Source organism: Paramisgurnus dabryanus, chromosome 12, assembly GCF_030506205.2.
Source record: "Paramisgurnus dabryanus chromosome 12, PD_genome_1.1, whole genome shotgun sequence".
Classification (NCBI taxonomy): Eukaryota; Metazoa; Chordata; class Actinopteri; order Cypriniformes; family Cobitidae; genus Paramisgurnus; species Paramisgurnus dabryanus.
In genome coordinates, this window is record NC_133348.1 from 564,322 (window position 1) to 585,330 (window position 21,009).

The 21,009-nt window shown below is 36.5% G+C and overlaps 2 protein-coding genes and 2 long non-coding RNA genes across 4 annotated transcripts; all 4 read right to left on the reverse strand.

The window, feature by feature from the left end:
• Window positions 1–3,769: 3,769 nt before the first annotated feature.
• Window positions 3,770–5,666, reverse strand: LOC135749712 (uncharacterized). The gene is made up of 7 exons (XM_065268362.2): window positions 5,517–5,666; window positions 5,160–5,306; window positions 4,708–4,866; window positions 4,453–4,599; window positions 4,116–4,268; window positions 3,834–3,998; window positions 3,770–3,783 (listed from the first exon to the last, which is right to left on the reverse strand). The coding sequence occupies exons 1-7, from the start codon at window positions 5,662–5,664 to the stop codon at window positions 3,770–3,772; spliced, it is 933 nt and encodes a 310-aa protein (XP_065124434.1). The 5' UTR covers window positions 5,665–5,666.
• Window positions 5,667–5,836: 170 nt separating this feature from the next.
• On the reverse strand, window positions 5,837–6,549 carry LOC135749638 (uncharacterized). Its single transcript, XR_010532455.1, has 3 exons — window positions 6,409–6,549; window positions 6,136–6,282; window positions 5,837–5,951 (listed from the first exon to the last, which is right to left on the reverse strand). It is a non-coding gene; the product is annotated as an uncharacterized lncRNA (long non-coding RNA).
• A 993-nt stretch (window positions 6,550–7,542) lies between these two features.
• LOC141283071 (uncharacterized) lies at window positions 7,543–10,280 on the reverse strand. Its single transcript, XR_012338065.1, has 3 exons — window positions 10,131–10,280; window positions 9,839–9,985; window positions 7,543–7,689 (listed from the first exon to the last, which is right to left on the reverse strand). It is a non-coding gene; the product is annotated as an uncharacterized lncRNA (long non-coding RNA).
• A 187-nt stretch (window positions 10,281–10,467) lies between these two features.
• LOC135749714 (uncharacterized) lies at window positions 10,468–19,807 on the reverse strand. Its single transcript, XM_073811481.1, has 17 exons — window positions 19,798–19,807; window positions 19,302–19,460; window positions 19,029–19,175; window positions 17,439–17,591; window positions 17,155–17,319; window positions 16,801–16,947; window positions 16,305–16,463; window positions 16,030–16,176; window positions 15,693–15,845; window positions 15,414–15,578; window positions 15,060–15,206; window positions 13,395–13,553; window positions 13,120–13,266; window positions 11,278–11,430; window positions 10,996–11,160; window positions 10,642–10,788; window positions 10,468–10,475 (listed from the first exon to the last, which is right to left on the reverse strand). The coding sequence occupies exons 1-17, from the start codon at window positions 19,805–19,807 to the stop codon at window positions 10,468–10,470; spliced, it is 2,331 nt and encodes a 776-aa protein (XP_073667582.1).
• Between the last annotated feature and the right edge of the window lie 1,202 nt (window positions 19,808–21,009).

The window sequence follows — 21,009 nt, forward strand, 5'->3', positions numbered from 1 at the left end:
ACCGTGGCGAGCAGATGGAGAGATGGGTTGAGCACTACGAGGAGCTGTACTCTAGAGAGAATATAGTCACCGACACAGCCATGGAGAACATCACCCCACTGCCCAGCATGTAAGAACTTGACTTGCCACCCACCATCGAGAAGTTCAGTAAGGCCATTGACTCGCTGTCTTGCGGGAAAGCACCAGGCAGTGATGGAATCCCACCAGAGGTTGTGAAGACCGCAAAAAGAGAGATCCCTCCTCAGGCATCTCCATGAGCTTTTGCTACAGTGCTGGGAAGAGGGAATGATACCCCAAGACATGCAGGATGCGAATATCATCACGCTCTACAAGAACAAGGGCGACCGCAGGGATTGTAACAACTATTATGGGATCTCTCTCCTCAGCATTGTGGGAAAGGCCTTCGCCAGGGTTGTCCTCAACCGCCTGCAGGTACTTGCTGTCTGCGTATATCTGGAGTCACAGTGTGGTTTCCGGGCTAAGCGATCAACCATCGACATGGTGTTCTCCCTCAGGCAGCTGCAGGAAAAGTGCCGCGAAGAGCGACGTCCCCTGTAGGGATGCAGCGATTAACCGGTTTCACTATTAACCGCGCTTTAAAATGTCACGGTTAAGTAACCGTAAAGCCTTCGCTACACCGCGTGTTTTTGTTTCACGCACGCACAAACCAGATCCACGAACCACCAAGAGGCGCATGCGTCATGATGCATTGTATGACAAAGCTCCGCGTTCAAAAGAATATGTGCGCGTGACGCGTCTCTTGGTTGTTCGTGCATCTGGATTGTGCATTGTATGACAAAGCTCCGCGTTCAAAAGAATATGTGCACGTGACGCGTCTCTTGGTTGTTCGTGCATCTGGTTTGTGTGTGCGTGTGCGTGGATGTGTGCGTGCGCACCTGCATCTGTACGTGAAAGAGCCACACTCCAATCGGTCTACTCTGTACAGCATTAAAAACCTCCTGCTCGCGGATCAAACCCGGGCGGGGCTCCTGGTGGTCTGACTGCATTTCATTACGTTGAATTATTTTAACGCGTTAATGATTAATTAATGAATAGCATTAGTTAACACGTTAATCTTGCCACCCCTAATATTTATATTTGACTTTTGTGTAATATTAAGCTTCACCTGTCAAAATGACTTGCAGTACCTGGTTCAGGATGACCCTGTGTAATTATTCATTTTGAGAAGCTCTTATCATTTTTACTTCATATATTTTACTTCAATACTTCAAACAAACCAAAATAATATAACTTCATTCAGTCCAAATGTAATGTTACATTTATTCAAAAGATCATTAAAATGAATAGCCTACAGGTTTCAAAGGCACCTATACAGTTTAAGTCAAAGCCAGCCAAGTTATTATTATTATCATTTGTCCAAGAATCAGCCCCGCCGCTCCCATAACGCGCATCACGCGCTGTGCGTAGGGCACCAGGTGCTGAGAGGGCACCAAAATAATTGCCTAATGAAAAAAAATTATAATGCTGATAGAATTTCATTAGCCTATGGAAATATTATTAGGCACTTTTTATCCATGTGTTACAAAAAGGAGGGAACGAGATAATTTAATTGCTCTAGTATAGAAAGTATGCCCCCCAGCCTTTGATGGTCCGTGCACTTGCGGTGCTGATTTTAATGTTAGCAAACTATGTTATAACTTCAGTGCAAGCTAAATTGAGATTTTACTGTAAAACATTACATATGCATATGCATTTTACAAATAACTAAAGCAGCTGTTACTTTCTTTACTATGTTTCTTTAGATATTGAGCAGTAGTTTATTTTGTGGTTTATTTTGACGTGATGGTGGTTAATACTTTCTCAGTATAAGTTAACGTTAGCAGTCAGTGCACATGGTAGGCTAACAATTCCTGACTGTTAAACATATAAAAATATAAAATGTCACCATGTATGATATGAAGCAAACATTACTGTGACACTTAGTTCTCTAAATCTTTGTTTTATTTAAGAATATTGAGCATTCTTGTTTACTTATTGATGTTTATTTAATGTAATTTATTTAAAGTGACATTGTACTTGGGAAAAACATGTCTGGATTATTTTGATATTTTTTTTATTTTGCTATTCTATTTAAGTTTGGTAATTTTTTTCTATTTTGCTATTCTATAAAAGTTTGCACTTTCAAATGTGTAGTGTTTGTTGACTAAAGCTGTGAAGATTTTACTTTCTGCTATTAAGTTATATGTTTGGTAATAAAAAGTTAAACTGGCAAAAACAAACAAAAAAAATTCTCAAGGTCGGGGTGGGGGGCATTTTAAAGGAATTATGCTTAGGAGACCAAAATGGCTAGCAGTGGCACTGCCAAGAATTGTAGAGAAAATACACAAACTGAAAATACAGAAAAATTTAGCAATTGTTCAAAAATTTATTCATGTGATTTTATACATTAATGTTGTAAAATAAATGAATCCTTAATAACCGTAATAACCGTACAACCGTGATTATTTATCAGACTATAACCGTACCATCAAAATCTATAATCGCAGCATCCCTAGTCCCCTGTACCTTGCCTTCATCGACTTGACCAAGGCGTTTGACTTAGTCAGTCGGTCTGGCCTCTTCGCCCTCCTCCACAAGATTGGATGCCCCCCCAAGCTTCTGAAGATGGTCGAGTCATTCCACGACAATATGTCTGGTACTGTTCAGTACGACGAAGCGTCATCGCACCCCTTCCCAGTCAAGAGCGGCCTGAAACAGGGGTGTGTCCTGGCCCCGACACTTATCGGCATATTCTTCTCCCTGCTCCTGCGCTATGCATTCAATGAGTCCGAAAATGGCATCTTCCTCAACACACGGAGCGAAGGGAACCTATTCAACCTTGCCCTGCTCAGAGCAAAGACCAAGGTGCACAAGGTCCTCATCCGGGTGATGCTCTATGCCGATGACGCCGCCCTCACTGCTCACACGGAAGCCGTCCTTCAGCGACTCATCACTCTCTTCGCGGAGGCATGCACAGAGTTTGGCCTCACCATCAGCCTCCAGAAGACCAAAATCATGGGGCAGGATGTCAGCACCACTCCCATAATCACCATCGGTGAACACACCCTGGAGGTGGTGGACAAGTTCACATACCTCGGCTCTACAATCTCCAGCAACCTATCCCTGGATGCTGAGCTTAACCCGAGGATAGGCAAATCAGCAACCGCCTTGGCTAGCCTAGCGAAGCGTGCACAACCTCAGACAACTCCTTGGCATCACCTGGCAGGATCGCATCTCCAACACAGATGTTTTGGCTCAGGCAGGCATGTTAAGCATGTTCGCCACCCTCTCCCAGAGGCGCCTGCGCTGGCTCGGACACGTATGCAGGATGGAGGATTGCCGCATCCCAAAGGACATCCTCTATGGCGAGCTCGCCACTGGAACACGGCCAACCGGTCTACCTGCCCTATGCTACAAGGATGTCTGCAAGAGGGATCTGAAGTCATGCAACATCAATCCAGCAGATCTCAAAACAGCAACTTCCGACCGCTATAGCTGGAGTGAAAATGTCATAACTGGCATCAAGCAGGCTGAGGAGAAGAGAGAGATCCAGCGCGATGAAAGGAAGAGCCGTAAGCAGCAGAGAACCCAGCCTACCATTGCTCCCCCTATAGTACCCACCATGGCCCACACTTGCAGCAAGTGCGGCAGGAGTTGCAGCTTCCGCATTGGCTTATTTAGCCATAGCTGGCGCTGCTGCCCCACAACTAAGTAAAAAGTCAGGTGCAGAATCCATTGTCTCTAGAGACAGAAGGATGCCAACAACAAATCATGGGTAAAATGCTTGTAAAAGAAAATGTTGTTATTGTCACAGAATGACATTAGTGTCTCACCTTTCTTTAACTGGCAGAACTGTCCATTGTTTGGAAGAGCATTGATACATGTACACACACCATCAGTGATGTTATCACAGGTCTCATATGAATGACACGTGTCAATTGGCCAAACAAACAGACCCTCACATTTACACTGATATCCCATTTCATTCAAAGAACAGACTGAAAAACAGAGAAGAAGATCAAAAATCACATCTCATCATTTATTGGACTTTCAATGTTGTTCTGTATAAAGCGTTTAAACTATAAAACATCATAAAGAAGAGACAGAGTAGATACCAGTAGTTATGTTGATTTCTGTAATGTTTGTGTTGTCAGTGAGTGTGTAGGGTAAATTGAAAGACAACAGAAGCCTCCTCAGCTGATCAATGATGGCAGGATTCAGGGTATTTATCTCAATTTCAATCAGATATTCAGTTAAAGGTTGAGTCCCTGCAGAAAAGAAAAAAACATCCAAAATTACGACTTTGCCTTATTAAAAAAGCAAAAGTGTGGGTCTGTTACAATATATACACTAATGCAAAAATTATCTAGCAGTGTTGGTGCTAAGCTTGGGCCAGAAATTGTCTATTTTTAATAAATAAACAGAAAAATGAAATCAGTCAATTGTACTTACGGACACATGAGTTGTTGACGCTCACAGGAATGTCTTTATTCAAGGGAGCAAATCCACTCCAGCATGAACAAATGTGACTCCCAATGGTGTTAATACAATCTGAATTTTGACCACACACTGACTGTGCATCTTTACATTCATTTATGTCTGACAAGTAGTAAGAAAGAAAAACAATGTTTCCAATATGTGTATAATAGTCAGTTTATAACAATTACTGTACGTACAGCACATTTGTGTTTAATTGTGATTTCTCACCTTTCTGGCAAAGTTGACCCTCTGAAGGGAGACCTTGAATACATCCACAAGTTCCTCCCACAATCCCATCACACACCTGATAGACCTCACAGGTGTCATTGGACCAGACATGATGCTCCTCACACTTACACTCATATTCTGTGCCATTTAATCCACACACTGAAATACAATGATATGTCATTAAACTGAAACATAATTGATTGAACCTAACATTTGACTGATCATATTGTGCAACTTGTGTGTAGCACTGCAAATTATTTTGATGTATTATACATGTAATTTAAAGGCATGGCCCTTGCCATGTTAAAGATTAAAATCATTACAAAATATTCTTTGTTACAGAATTGTCCTTATATTTGAGTGTTCATTGTATACTCATTTCAATTAATTCATATAAAAAATGTTTAATATTTTTTGCAAATGTTTCATTGACCATGACATTGAACTCCTACCAGTACTCATGTCGATATCTGTGACATTTATGTTGTTACTCAGAGCGAGAGGAAAGTTGAAATTTGTGATCAGATGTCGTAAGTAGTTCACAAGAGACGAGTCAAAGAATCTCACATCAACATCAATCATGTAGTTGGAAGTCGTACCTGCAAGAACAAAAAGAAGTTTGACAATCAGTGCAAATAAATGCTTATGTTAAAACATTAAAGTTATGTTTCAAAAAATTATTCTACTCATTACAAATCTATCTAGCTTCCAGTAGAATAAACAGAAATGCTCATTACTTCATGAACATGTGTAAAATGCTTGTAAAAAGTAAATATTGTTATTGTCACAGAATGACGTCAGTGTCTCACCTTTCTTTAACTGGCAGAACTGTCCATTGTTTGGAAGAGCATTGATACATGTACACACACCATCAGTGATGTTATCACAGGTCTCATATGAATGACACGTGTCAATTGGCCAAACAAACAGACCCTCACATTTACATTGATATCCCATTTCATTCAAAGAACAGACTGAAAAACAGAAGAGAAGATCAAAAATCACATCTCATCATTAATGGTACTATCGATGTTGTTCTGTATAAAGCGTTTAAACTATAAAACATCATAAAGAAGAGAGAGAGTAGATACCAGTAGTTATGTTGATTTCTGTAATGTTTGTGTTGTCAGTGAGTGTGTAGGGTAAATTAAAAGACAACAGAAGGACCCTCAGCTGATCAATGATGGCAGGATTCAGGGTATTTATCTCAATTTCAATCAGATATTCAGTTAAAGGTTGAGTCCCTGCAGAAATAAAAGAAAAACATACAAAATTATGACTTTGCCTTATTAAAAAAGCAACAGAATGGGTCTGTCACAATATATACACTAATGCAAAAATTATCTAGTAGTGTTGGTCTTAAGCTTGGGCCATTAATTGTCTATTTTTAATAAAAAAATAATAATAAAATCAGTCAATTATACTTACAGACACATGAGTTGTTGACGCTCACAGGAATGTTTTTATACAAGGGAGCAAATCCACTCCAGCATGAACAAATGTGACTCCCAATGGTGTTAATACAATCTGAGTTTTGACCACACACTGACTGTGCATCTTTACATTCATTTATGTCTTCCAAGGAGTAAGAAAGAAAAACATACATTTTAAAACCAAATGTTTGTAAAGTAAAATTTAATCATACTGGTCAGTTTATAACAATTACATTCAGCTCATTTGTGTTTAATTGTGATTTCTTACCTCTCTGGCAAAGTTGACCCTCTGAAGGAAGACCTTGAATACATCCACAAGTTCCTCCCACAATCCCATCACACACCTGATAGATCTCACAGGTGTCATTGGACCAGACATGATGATCCTCACACTTACACTCATATTCTGTGCCATTTAATCCACACACTGAAATACAATGATAAGATATAACCTTACAGTTATACTATATATTTAACTGAAACATAACTTATTAAACCTAACATTAGACTGATTGTATTGTGCAACTTGCATGGAGCATTGCAAATTCTTTTAATATATTGAAAATGTATTTTAGGACATGGCCCTTGCCATATTAAAGATTAAAATCATTACAAACTAAATTTTGTTACAGAATGTCTTTATATTTGATTGTTTACTGTATACTAATTTTAAGTAATTTAAATGAAAACAAGTTTAATATTTTTTAGCAAATGTTTCATTGACAATGACATTGCGCTCTTACCAGTAGTCATGTCGATATCTGTGACATTTATGTTATTGTTCAGAGCGAGAGGAAGGCTGATATTTGTGATCAGATTTCGTAAGAAGTTCACAAGAGACGAGTCAAAGGATCTCACATCAACATCAATCATGTAGTTTGAAGTCGGATCTGCAAAAACAAACAGAGGCAGTTTCAGTTTGACAATCAGTGCAAATAAATTCTTATGCTAAAAACATTAAAAGTTATGTTTTTAAAAAAAACTTCTCTATCATTAAAATATATCTAGCTTCCAGTAAATAAACAGAAATGCTAAACATAAGTAAAATGCTTGTAAATTAAAATATTGTTATTGTCACAGAATGACGTCAGTGTCTCACCTTTCTTTAACTGGCAGAACTGTCCATTGTTTGGAAGAGCATTGATACATGTACACACACCATCAGTGATGTTATCACAGGTCTCATATGAATGACACGTGTCAATTGGCCAAACAAACAGACCCTCACATTTACACTGATATCCAATTTCATTCAAGAAACAGACTGAAAAACAGAGAAGAAGATTAAAAAATATTTATTGCACAATGTTGAACAAAGCAATGAACAAAGCAATGTTGTTCTGTATAAAGCTTAACAAAACTATAAAACATCATAAAGAAGAGACAGAGTAGATACCAGTAGTTATGTTGATTTCTGTAATGTTTGTGTTGTCAGTGAGTGTGTAGGGTAAATTGAAAGACATCAGAAGGCTCCTCAGCTGATCAATGATGGCAGGATTCAGGGTATTTATCTCAATTTCTATCAGATATTCAGTTAAAGGTTGAGTCCCTGAAGAAAAGAGAAAAAACATCCAAAATTATGACTTTGCCTAATTAAAAAAGGTCATCAAAAAAAATTATAGAGAAAGAGAGAGAGTTGTGCTTTCACTCCTTAAAGGGCACCTATTATGCAAAATCCACTTTTACAAGGTGTTTGGACATAATGGGCCCTATCTTGCACCCAGCGCAATTGACTTTGTCAGTGACGCATGTATCATTCGTATTTTGCACCGGCGCACAAGTTTACTTTGGGGTTGGACCTTGCTTGCGTTTCTTGGGTCCGATTTCAAAGCCCCCAAACCCTTTCAGCAGTGAGGGTGGACGCAGCGATGTCCTCTGCTGGCGTCAGGTCATGTGTAGAGGCAGATCCACCTCCCGTTACACGGCGTGCCCGATTTATGCTGGCAAGCTTGGGATTCCCCCGTCTCCTGACATCATTGTAGCGCTTGGCGCAACGATGGGGATCCCAGCTGATGAGACTGTGGCTATTTCCTCTCACGCCTGTTTAACCTACACTGATTTGGGCGGGTTTCTCCTATCCCCATACAAAACAACTTCTCTGTCTTTGACTGCTCTTACAAGAACGTCGGTCTCCTCGGCTGTAAACCGCTCCTGGCGTACGCCTGGTAAATCCGTCATAATAATAGCAACCCGCCATGGAACTTGCTCCCTTGCGTTTAAAGGGAATGTTGGATAGCGTTCTGATTGGTTTATTTGACGTTACGCCCAAACCACACCTATGAATAATGAACCTACTTCAGACCAACCCCTTATTGATTTGCGCCTGGCGCAAGAGTTATTTCTCCCGCCGGCAAAATAGCAACAGCGCCCAAGATCCGCCCACAAACTCACTTGCGCTTTGCGCTTTGCACTTGCGTTTCAGATCGTTAAAATAGGGCCCAATGTGCGTTGGCAGTGTGTGAACACAACCTCCATACGATGAAAAACACCACCCACTCCTTGTTTTTTAATCCCCAATAAACCAAAGCAGTCTCATTAGACATGCTGTTTTGATACTTTTATCAATGTGAGGTCACATAGATAAAGCCCCGCCCACTTACAGTCCTGCATTACCATAGTTTCAACCCTCGGCGAGTTGTACTCTGTCCACTAGATAATATTGTCTCAGACAGCATTTATCAGATCTATTTTAAAGCGCTTACTGTCTGTTTGTAAGGAAGTGATGAGCTGTAGCTCATTTGCATTTAAAGGTACAGACATTAAAACAGCGCGTTTCTGCTCCCACCCAAATAGGGTGATTTTGGACATGCTATAATAAATGATCTGTGGGGTATTTTAAGCTGAAACTTCAGACACATCTTGTAAAAAGGTGAAAATAAGTGCCCTTTAAGAATTAAAGCAGAAGTTTATTAAAAGTGTGGGTCTGTTACAAAATACTGTATAAACCATGGGTTTTAAATTGGGGGTCCGGGACGGAACTTCATGGGGTCCGTCAAATGATAATAGTTTATAGCATTATAAACTGTGACAAAACTATCGCTCGCATTTAAAAAGCAATGAAACGTGTGCCGTGATAGTGCTTGGTTTATGAATCATAGTCGAATTGAAATCCGAACTAATAGCGCCTATCAAAATGTTGCCCCAAAGAGATGCTCCAGACTCATTGCATGTTGTTCTCCTGAGTCTGATATGATGCTCTGAAAATAAACTTGCGTAACACAAACTCGTGACAAGGATCCATGAGAAAGGCAACAGACCTCAGAATTATAAAGTAGCACAACCTCTATCCCCACCAGATTAGACAGTCTTTGTGCCATTCAACATGATCAGTCATCTTTATAAACTGAAAGCCCAGGTTCAGGTAAATCTGTCATGGTCCATCTCACAGTAAAATTAAAATGTATTGCAGATAACATAAAATAAAAATTAGACTAAATCTACTTTAATGGAAAACAAAACATTGAAAATGATGCATGTAATACAACAGCATAATAGTGCTAATATACAGTCATAATATAGTATGGCTGTGTGACAATATGGTTTATTTCCCAGGTTCTGATTGGTCAATAGTTGTGCTTTACTCCATTTTGCTTTGAGCCAAATATGAAAAAGTAGCCTCTCGTACCTTACTGCTTACTCAAAATCTCTGTTTTACACAAAATATTTAAAAAAAACTAAAATAAGTCAATTATACTTACGGACACATGAGTTGTTGAAGCTCACAGGAATGCCTTTATATAAGGGAACAAATCCACTCCAGCATGAACAAATGTGACTCCCAATGGTGTTAATACAATCTGAGTTTTGACCACACACTGACTGTGCATCTTTACATTCATTTATATCTGCCAAACCATGAGAAGAAAAAACAAAAATATTTTAAATGTATTAAAAAAACTAAATTGTTCAATGTTTTAAGTGAACAGACTCATAATGGTCACTTAATAACAGTTACGTTCAGGTCATTTGTGTTTAATTGTAATTTCTTACCTCTCTGGCAAAGCTGACCCTCTGAAGGGAGACCTTGAATACATCCACAAGTTCCTCCCACAATCCCATCACACACCTGATAGACCTCACAGGTGTCATTGGACCAGACATGATGATCCTCACACTTACACTCATATTCTGTGCCATTTAATCCACACACTGAAATACAATGATAAGATAAAACATTACGGTTATACATTTGCAACTATTTATCTATTTAAATACTTATGTTTTAACTGAAACATCATTTATAAAACATAACATTTGACTGATTGTATTGTGCAACCTGGGTGTAGCACTGCAAATATTTTTGATATATTGAAAATGTATTTCAAGGTCATGGCCCTTGCCATATTAAAGATTAAAATAATTACAAACTCAATTTTGTTACAAACTTGTCTTTATATTTCAGTGTTTACTCTATACTCATTTCAAGTAATTTATATGAAAATAAGTTTAATATTTTTAGCAAATGTTTTATTGACCATGACATGAAACATTGAGCTCTTACCAGTAGTCATGTCGATATCTGTGACATTTATGTTGTTACTCAGAGCGAGAGGAAAGTTGATATTTGTGATCAGATGTCGTAAGTAGTTCACAAGAGACGAGTCAAAGAATCTCACATCAACATCAATCATGTAGTTTGAAGTCGGACCTGCAAGAACAAACAGAGGCAGTTTCAGTTTGACAATCAGTGCAAATAAATTCTTATGTTAAAAACATTAAAGTTATGTTTCAAAAAAATTCTCTAATTATTAAAATATATTTAGCTTACAGTAAAATAAATAAAAATGCTCAACATGTGTAAAATGGTTGTAAATGAAAATATTGTTATTGTCACAGAATGACGTTAGTGTCTCACCTTTCTTTAACTGGCAGAACTGTCCATTGTTTGGAAGAGCATTGATACATGTACACACACCATCAGTGATGTTATCACAGGTCTCATATGAATGACACGTGTCAATTGGCCAAACAAACAGACCCTCACATTTACACTGATATCCCATTTCATTCAAAGAACAGACTGAAAAACAGAGAAGAAGATTAAAAATCACATCTCATCATTTATTGCACTATCAATGTTGTTCTGTATAAAGCGTTTAAACTATAAAACATCATAAAGAAGAGACAGAGTAGATACCAGTAGTTATGTTGATTTCTGTAATGTTTGTGTTGTCAGTGAGTGTGTAGGGTAAATTGAAAGACATCAGAAGGCTCCTCAGCTGATCAATGATGGCAGGATTCAGGGTATTTATCTCAATTTCAATCAGATATTCAGTTAAAGGTTGAGTCCCTGTGAAAAAAAAAGAGAAAAAACATTCAACATTATGACTTTGCCTTATTAAAAAAGCAACAGTGTGGGTCTGTTACAATATATACACCAGGGGTCTCCAACCTTTTTTCATTGGAGAGCTACTTTCTAAAAAACAAAAGTGGTCGAGAGCTACTTGTCTCACGTAATACCTAAATTAGGGAGTTAATACACAACTATCTATTAACTCACTGTGATTTGAACTCTTTCCTCTACAGCACTTTTTTTTTAAGTTGCCAGCCAGTGCCAGCATTTTTTTAAATATTTTTCACAAAATTTTAATACCTCCCAGAAAATGCATTTCTTTAAACATTAACATACGATACATCAAATGAAAGTACAGATCCTTTTAAACAACAACAAAAAAAACTTTCATGTTGTCTTTATTTATACTTTTTATTACCTCTTATATATGGGTAGGATTCTTAAAAAAAACACATTTTGAATAAAAAAAAATCATTTATTAAAGATCAGATTTAGAAAGATGATCCAAACTTACATAGAGTATTTACTGCTTTTGTATTCATAATAGGTATGTATGCCATTTTTTTCATTTAGATTAATCCATATGTCTGAAAAACGAGTACTCGATTAACTGAGGCAATGAAAGGGCGTCATTGTGAAAATAAAAACATTTTTATTAAACACTCAAATAAAATTTAATTTTGAAGAAACTATGACAAAAAATTAATATTAGAGTATTAATGAAATAGATGTTTAACAGAAACCTCTAACAGGAAAAGCTGCGTGATGAAGTGAAACTTAAGGGTTAATAAACACAAACTGATGCGCTTTATACTGTATGACGCACTCTACATAATATTAAGCCTTGGTACAACATAAATGTATTATAGAAAGTGCATCTGCACAAAATGTAAGACTTAAATTAAGTTATACTGGACAGTAAGTTTAACTCCTGTTTTGAATGCGCATCATCTGCATGCTTTTAAACACGTCCAGTCAAAGCACAAGCTTGATAATATTAAGCAGCCTTAAGTCTTTTGCTATCATTTTAGTGATTAACGTTAGCTGTGTCATGTCATCCTCTTACCTGTTCTCAGTCAACATGTAATGCTCATATGGCTCTCTGGTATTTCTTGACATTTGATGTTTAAATATGAGATGATAACCCATTGAACTTGTGACAACGACTGTATTTTCGTTTTACCAAAAGTGAATCCGAAAATCACGGCATCCTTTTTAAACATAGTGTCTCGATCCGAGGTGTGTTCGGCTTCAAAGCGTCGCACGCATCGGTAGGTTGCTGTGGCGCGGGCTTCACAGCGTTGCGCGGATGGATCGGCCGGTTGCCGGGACGCAGATGCGCGGACTTATCTGTTTGTTTTTGGATCATACATGTTAAATTACTGATGTCATACGCCGGTCTACAACGCGACGTCAAACACGCACCCAATTTTTAGTAACACAGGCGCTTGTAACACTAACCAGACATCAAAATGCGCCATAACCACAGAAAATAAATAAATAAATAAACCCACGAGCGAGCTACCTGCAAATAAGACACGAGCTACCAGTAGCTCGCGAGCGACGTGTTGGAGACCCCTGATATACACTAATGCAAAAATTATCTAGCAGTTGGTGCCAAGCTTGGGCCAGAAATTGTCTATAAAAAACAAAAAAGCAGAAATAAAATCAGTCAATTGTACTTACGGACACATGAGTTGTTGAGGCTCACAGGAATGTCTTTATACAAGGGAGCAAATCCACTCCAGCATGAACAAATGTGACTCCCAATGGTGTTAATACAATCTGAGTTTTGACCACACACTGACTGTGCATCTTCACATTCATTTATGTCTGACAAGTAGTAAGAAAGAAAAACATACATTTTAAAACCAAATGTTTGTAAAGTCTAAAGTAAAATTTTATCATTCTGGTCAGTTTATAACAGTTTAGCACAATTGTGTTTAATTGTGATTTCTTACCTCTCTGGCAAAGTTGACCCTCTGAAGGGAGACCTTGAATACATCCACAAGTTCCTCCCACAATCCCATCACACACCTGATAGACCTCACAGGTGTCATTGGACCAGACATGATGATCCTCACACTTACACTCATATTCTGTGTCATTTAATCCACACACTGAAATACAATGATAAGATAAAACATTACAGTTATATGTTTGTTTCTATTTATATACTTATGTTTAAACTGAAACATAATTGAACCTAACATTTGACTGATCGTACTGTGCAATTTGCATGCAGTACTGCAAATTCTTTAGGTTTATTGAAAATGTAGTTTAAGGTCATGGTCCTTGCCATATTAAAGATTAAAATCATTACAAACTACATTTTGCTACAGAATTGTCAGTAGCACTTTATTTTACAGTACTTGTACTTACCTTGTACATACATGGTAAATATGCTGTACTTGCAGACAAATGTGTGCTACTTACTTTTGAGTATCTACATGGTAAATAACTGGTATCATTACTGTACTTACCAGTGGTACATACTTGGTAGTTATTATGTAACTCTAGATAAGTACTGGGTAATACCAGATACATACTTATAGTCTAGGTATATTGTAACTAACAAGAAATACTACTGTACTTACAAATGAATGTACAATATAAGTTATAGACAACAATGCATCTTATTTTATGGTCTAACTAGTTAAAAAAAACTCACAGTGGCGTATGTGTCCTATGCTTTATCTTAGGCGGTACATCCAATGTAATAACTGTGTAATATGCAGCACTTTATTTTACAGTCCTGTTTACATGCAGTTACTATGGACCTACTGGTGAATGTACCCAGTGGGTAACATGTACGGTATTTAATGGTTGGGGTTGCCTTACAGTGGCAGATGTATACTATGCTACAACTTAGGTGGTAGGTCCTGTGTAATAACTGTGTAAAGTGCAACACTTTATTTCACAGTCCTGTTTCCATGCAGTTACTATGGACATAGTAGTGAATGTACCCAGGTAATGCGTACGTTATTTAATGCTTCTGTTTAAAGAGTAGAATAAAGGACAAAGATATTGATTACAAAAATGGCACATTAGTAATGTTTGTTATTTGTTATCATATACATACACTATAAATACCTTTCATTTACTTACACTGACCTGTATGTACTACACACTTACCATGTATATAGAATTTGTAAGTACAGTAGTTTTTGTTATTAGTTATCCAATGTACACTATAAGTAGTTGTCATTAACCCACACTTACATTTAAGTATTAAATATTTATGTTGTATAGTAATTTGTAAGTACAGTAGTGTTTCTTGTCAGTTACTGTACAACTACACTGTAAGTATGTATCTAGTATTACCCAGTACTTATCTAGAGTTAAATAATAACTACCAAGAATGCCCCACTGTTAAGTACAGTAATGATACTATTTAATTACCATGTAGATACTCAAAAGTAAGTACCACACATTTATCTGCAAGTACAACATATTAACCATATACGTACAAGGTAAGTACACGTACTGTACAATAAAGTGCTACCGAATTGTCTGTATATTTGAGTGTTTACTGTATACTCATTATAAGTAATTTATATGAAAATAAGTTTAATATTTTTTAGCAAATATTTCATTGACCATGACATGAAACATTGAACTCCTACCAGTAGTCATGTCGATATCTGTGACATTTATGTTGTTGCTCAGAGCGAGAGGAAGGTTGATATTTGTGATCAGATTTCGTAAGTAGTTCACAAGAGACGAATCAAAGAATCTCACATCAACATCAATCATGTAGTTTGAAGTCGGCCCTGCAAGAACAAACAGAGACCGTTTCAGTGTGACAATCAGTGCAAATAAATTCTTATGTTAAAAACATTAAAGTTATGTTTCAAAAAATGCCTCTACTTATTTCAATATATCTAGCTTCCAGTAAAATAAATAGAAATGCTCAACATTTGTAAAATGCCTTTTAATGAAAATATTGTTATTGTCACAGAATGACGTTAGTGTCTCACCTTTCTTTAACTGGCAGAATTGTCCATTGTTTGGAAGAGCATTGATACATGTACACACACCATCAGTGATGTTATCACAGGTCTCATATGAATGACACGTGTCAATTGGCCAAACAAACAGACCCTCACATTTACACTGATATCCCACTTCATTCAAAGAACAGACTGAAAAACAGAGAAGATTAAAAATCACATCTCATCATTTATTGCACTATCAATGTTGTTCTGTATAAAGCGTTTAAACTATAAAACATCATAAAGAAGAGACAGAGTAGATACCAGTAGTTATGTTGATTTCTGTAATGTTTGTGTTGTCAGTGAGTGTGTAGGGTAAATTGAAAGACATCAGAAGCCTCCTCAGCTGATCAATGATGGCAGGATTCAGGGTATTTATCTCAATTTCAATCAGATATTCAGTTAAAGGTTGAGTCCCTGTGAAAAAAAAGAGAAAAAACATTCAACATTATGACTTTGCCTTATTAAAAAAGCAACAGTGTGGGTCTGTTACAATATATACACTAATGCAAAAATTATCTAGCAGTTGGTGCCAAGCTTGGGCCAGAAATTGTCTATAAAAAACAAAAAAGCAGAAATAAAATCAGTCAATTGTACTTACGGACACATGAGTTGTTGAGGCTCACAGGAATGTCTTTATACAAGGGAGCAAATCCACTCCAGCATGAACAAATGTGACTCCCAATGGTGTTAATACAATCTGAATTTTGACCACACACTGACTGTGCATTTTCACATTCATTTATGTCTGACAGGTAATAAGAAAGAAAAACATAAAATTTAAAACCAAATGTTTGTAAAGTCTAAAGTAAAATTTTATCATTCTGGTCAGTTTAGTACAATTTAGCACACTTGTGTTTAAATGTGATTTCTTACCTCTCTGGCAAAGTTGACCCTCTGAAGGAAGACCTTGAATACATCCACAAGTTCCTCCCACAATCCCATCACACACCTGATAGACCTCACAGGTGTCATTGGACCAGACATGATGCTCCTCACACTTACACTCATATTCTGTGCCATTTAATCCACACACTGAAATACAATGATAAGATAAAACATTACAGTTAAACATTTGCAACTATTTATATACTTTTGTTGAAACTGAAACATAACTTATTAAACCTAACATTTGACTGATCGTATTGTGCAACTTGCGTGTAGCACTACAAATTCTTTTGATATACTGAAAATTTATTTTAAGGTCATGGCCCTACCCATATTAAAGACTAAAATCACAACAAACTCAATTTTGTTACAGACGTGTCTTAATATTTCAGTGTTTACTGTATACTAATTTTAAGTTTTTTCTATGAAAATATGTTTAATATTTTTAGCAAATGTTTCATTGACAATAACATTGAGCTCTTACCAGTAGTCATGTCGATATCTGTGACATTTATGTTGTTACTCAGAGTGAGAGGAAAGTTGATATTTGTGATCAGATTTCGTAAGAAGTTCACAAGAGACGAATCAAAGAATCTCACATCAACATCAATCATGTAGTTTGAAGTCGGTCCTGCAAGAACAAACAGAAGCAGTTTCAGTGTGACAATCAGTGCAAATAAATTCTTATGTTAAAAACATTAAATTTATGTTTTAAAAAATGTCTCTACTTATTAAAATATTCCTAGCTTACAGTAAAATAAATATAAATGATCTGCATGTGTAAAATGCCTTTAAATGAAAATATTGTTATTGTCACAGAATGACGTTAGTGTCTCACCTTTCTTTAACTGGCAGAACTGTCCATTGTTTGGAAGAGCATTGATACATGTACACACACCATCAGTGATGTTATCACAGGTCTCATATGAATGACACGTGTCAATTGGCCAAACAAACAGACCCTCACATTTACACTGATATCCCATTTCATTCAAAGAACAGACTGAAAAACAGAGAAGAAGATTAAAAATCACATCTCATCATTTATTGCACTATCAATGTTGTTCTGTATAAAGCTTAACAAAACTATAAAACATGATAAAGAAGAGACAGAGTAGATACCAGTAGTTATGTTGATTTCTGTAATGTTTGTGTTGTCAGTGAGTGTGTAGGGTAAATTGAAAGACATCAGAAGGATCCTCAGCTGATCAATGATGGCAGGATTCAGGGTATTTATCTCAATTTCTATCAGATATTCAGTTAAAGGTTGAGTCCCTGTGAAAAAAAACACCCAAAGTTATGACTTTGCCTTATTAAAAAAGTGTGGGTATGTTACAATATATGAAGAGCTCTTTTTCAAAACGCGATAAACGCCATTTTAAAAAAAAAATGAGTTTGTCATGTCATTTGGCTGTGTACTGAACCTATTCACTGCTCCATGAATGTTTTATGTCAAATCATTACATTTCCTTGTTAAAATGTAGTTTCAAGATGTCGTTCTTTTCCAAAACGCGATAAGCGCCGAGCCTATTTTTAGCCTAAACGCGATTTATCCTCTCGACCAATCAGAACTCGATGAGCGTTCGACGCAATCCAATGGCGGCGCTGTGAACAGATGTTTGTTTATGTTCATTCATTACTCAAAATGAGGATTAATGTCATGTTATGCACCCGGAGAAGGTACCCGTTTGCAAGGCGATCTTCATCAAAGTGTTTGGTATGTACAACTTTCGTTTCAGAACTGGCTCGTTTAATACCGTTTTGTACGTTTGCGATAAAGTTTTTTTTCTGTGAAGAAGCCTGCTAACGTAACATGAAAAGTACTGAATAGTTCGATAGCCTGCTCATAGACAGACTGGCGTTTGATACATTGACCAATGTCGTGCAAAAGTACAAAATGTGGGTAGTGAACAATGCAGGGACATCTGTAAAGTTTTGCTTTTTGGATTGGACATTATGAGCGCGTTGTTACATGGTATGTCATTGAGAGCAGATCGAGGGGAGCTCGCTGTGTGTGCGTGTGAGGTTAATACAACTGTGTGTAGACGAGAGAGAGAGAGAGAGAGAGAGAGAGAGAGAGAGAGAGAGAGAGAGAGAGAGAGAGAGAGAGAGAGAGAGAGAGAGAGAGAGAGAGAGAGAGAGAGAGAGGTGAAATATATCAAGCAAAAGGGGTTCCTAATGCCCTGCTAAGGAGAAAACTGAAATGGTGGAGGGAGTAATAGCAAGTTAGTTATGTGTAATTCTGTTTATTTCATACTGGCTCCAATGTAGATCACAATCTGAATAATTTACTTTACTCAGTCCCTGAGTATATGTTGCATATTCTGTTATTTTTTTGTTTTGTTCTTAAAGTAAAAACATACATTTATGGAAAAAATATATGGATTAATAGCGTTTTGAAAAAAAAATAAAATTAACTTTGAATTTATAATCAACAATATTGTTGTTTGATTTAATAATCATTATTCAACATGTTCCGATTGAGCAAAAAATCCATTATAACAGCATAAATTGAATATTCACAAAATGTGTGGGTCTAGGTAAAAAATGTACTTTTCCTGAAAACTATTGAAATGGATTTATAGCGTTTTGGAAAAGAGCTCTTCATATACACTAATGCAAAAATTATTATCTAGCAGTGTTGATGCCAAGCTTGGGCCAGAAATTGTCTATTTTTAAAAAATAAACATAAAATCAGTCAACAATACTTACGGACACATAAGTTGGAGAGGCTCACAGGAATGTCTTTATACAAGGGAGCAAATCCACTCCAGCATGAACAAATGTGACTCCCAATGGTGTTAATACAATCTGAGTTTTGACCACACACTGACTGTGCATCTTTACATTCATTTATGTCTGACAAGTGGTAAGAAAGTAAAACATTAATTTAAAAAACAAATGTTACCAGTGTGTAGAGAAGAACATAATCATAATGGTCAGTCAATTGCATTAAGCGCGTTGTGTTTAATTGTGATTTCTCACCTCTCTGGCAAAGTTGACCCTCTGAAGGAAGACCTTGAATACATCCACAAGTTCCTCCCACAATCCCATCACACACCTGATAGACGTCACAGGTGTCATTGGACCAGACATGATGCTCCTCACACTTACACTCATATTCTGTACCCTTTAATCCACACACTGAAATACAATGATAAGATATAACATTACAGTTAAACATTTGTATCTATTTATATACTTATGTTTAAACTGAAACATAACTTATTAAACCTAACATTTGACTGATCGTATTGTGCAACTTGCGTGTAGCACTACAAATTCTTTTGATATACTGAAAATTTATTTTAAGGTCATGGCCCTTCCCATATTAAAGACTAAAATCATAACAAACTCAATTTTGTTACAGACGTGTCTTAATATTTCAGTGTTTACTGTATACTAATTTTAAGTTTTTTCTATGAAAATATGTTTAATATTTTTAGCAAATGTTTCATTGACAATAACATTGAGCTCTTACCAGTAGTCATGTCGATATCTGTGACATTAATGTTGTTGCTCAGAGCGAGAGGAAGGTTGATATTTGTGATCAGATTTCGTAAGAAGTTCACAAGAGACGAATCAAAGAATCTCACATCAACATCAATCATGTAGTTTGAAGTCGGACCTGCAAGAACAAACAGAAGCAGTTTCAGTTTGACAATCAGTGCAAATAAATTCTTATGTTAAAAACATTAAATTTATGTTTTAAAAAATGTCTCTACTTATTAAAATATATTTAGCTTACAGTAAAATAAATAGAAATGATCTGCATGTGTAAAATGCCTTTAAATGAAAATATTGTTATTGTCACAGAATGACGTTAGTGTCTCACCTTTCTTTAACTGGCAGAACTGTCCATTGTTTGGAAGAGCATTGATACATGTACACACACCATCAGTGATGTTATCACAGGTCTCATATGAATGACACGTGTCAATTGGCCAAACAAACAGACCCTCACATTTACACTGATATCCCACTTCATTCAAAGAACAGACTGAAAAACAGAGAAGATTAAAAATCACATCTCATCATTTATTGCAGTATCAATGTTGTTCTGTATAAAGCGTTTAAACTATAAAACATCATAAAGAAGAGACAGAGTAGATACCAGTAGTTATGTTGATTTCTGTAATGTTTGTGTTGTCAGTGAGTGTGTAGGGTAAATTGAAAGACATCAGAATGCTCCTCAGCTGATCAATGATGGCAGGATTCAGGGTATTTATCTCAATTTCAATCAGATATTCAGTTAAAGGTTGAGTCCCTGTGAAAAAAGAGAAAAAACATCCAAAATTATGACTTTGCCTTATTAAAAAAGCAAAAGTGTGGGTCTGTTATACAATACAGTATACACTAATGCAAAAATTATTTAGTAGTGTTGGTCTTAAGCTTGGGCCAGAAATTGTCTATTTTCTATAAAAATAAAAAATAAAAACAAAAAAATAAAATCAGTCAATAATACTTACGGACACATGAGTTGTTAACGCTCACAGGAATGTCTTTATACAAAGGAGCAAATCCACTCCAGCACGAACAAATGTGACTCCCAATGGTGTTAATACAATCTGAGTTTTGACCACACACTGACTGTGCATCTTCACATTCATTTATGTCTGACAAGCCATTAGAAGAAAAAACAAAAATATTTTAAATGTATTAAAAAAAAACTAATGTTTTCAATGTTTTAAGT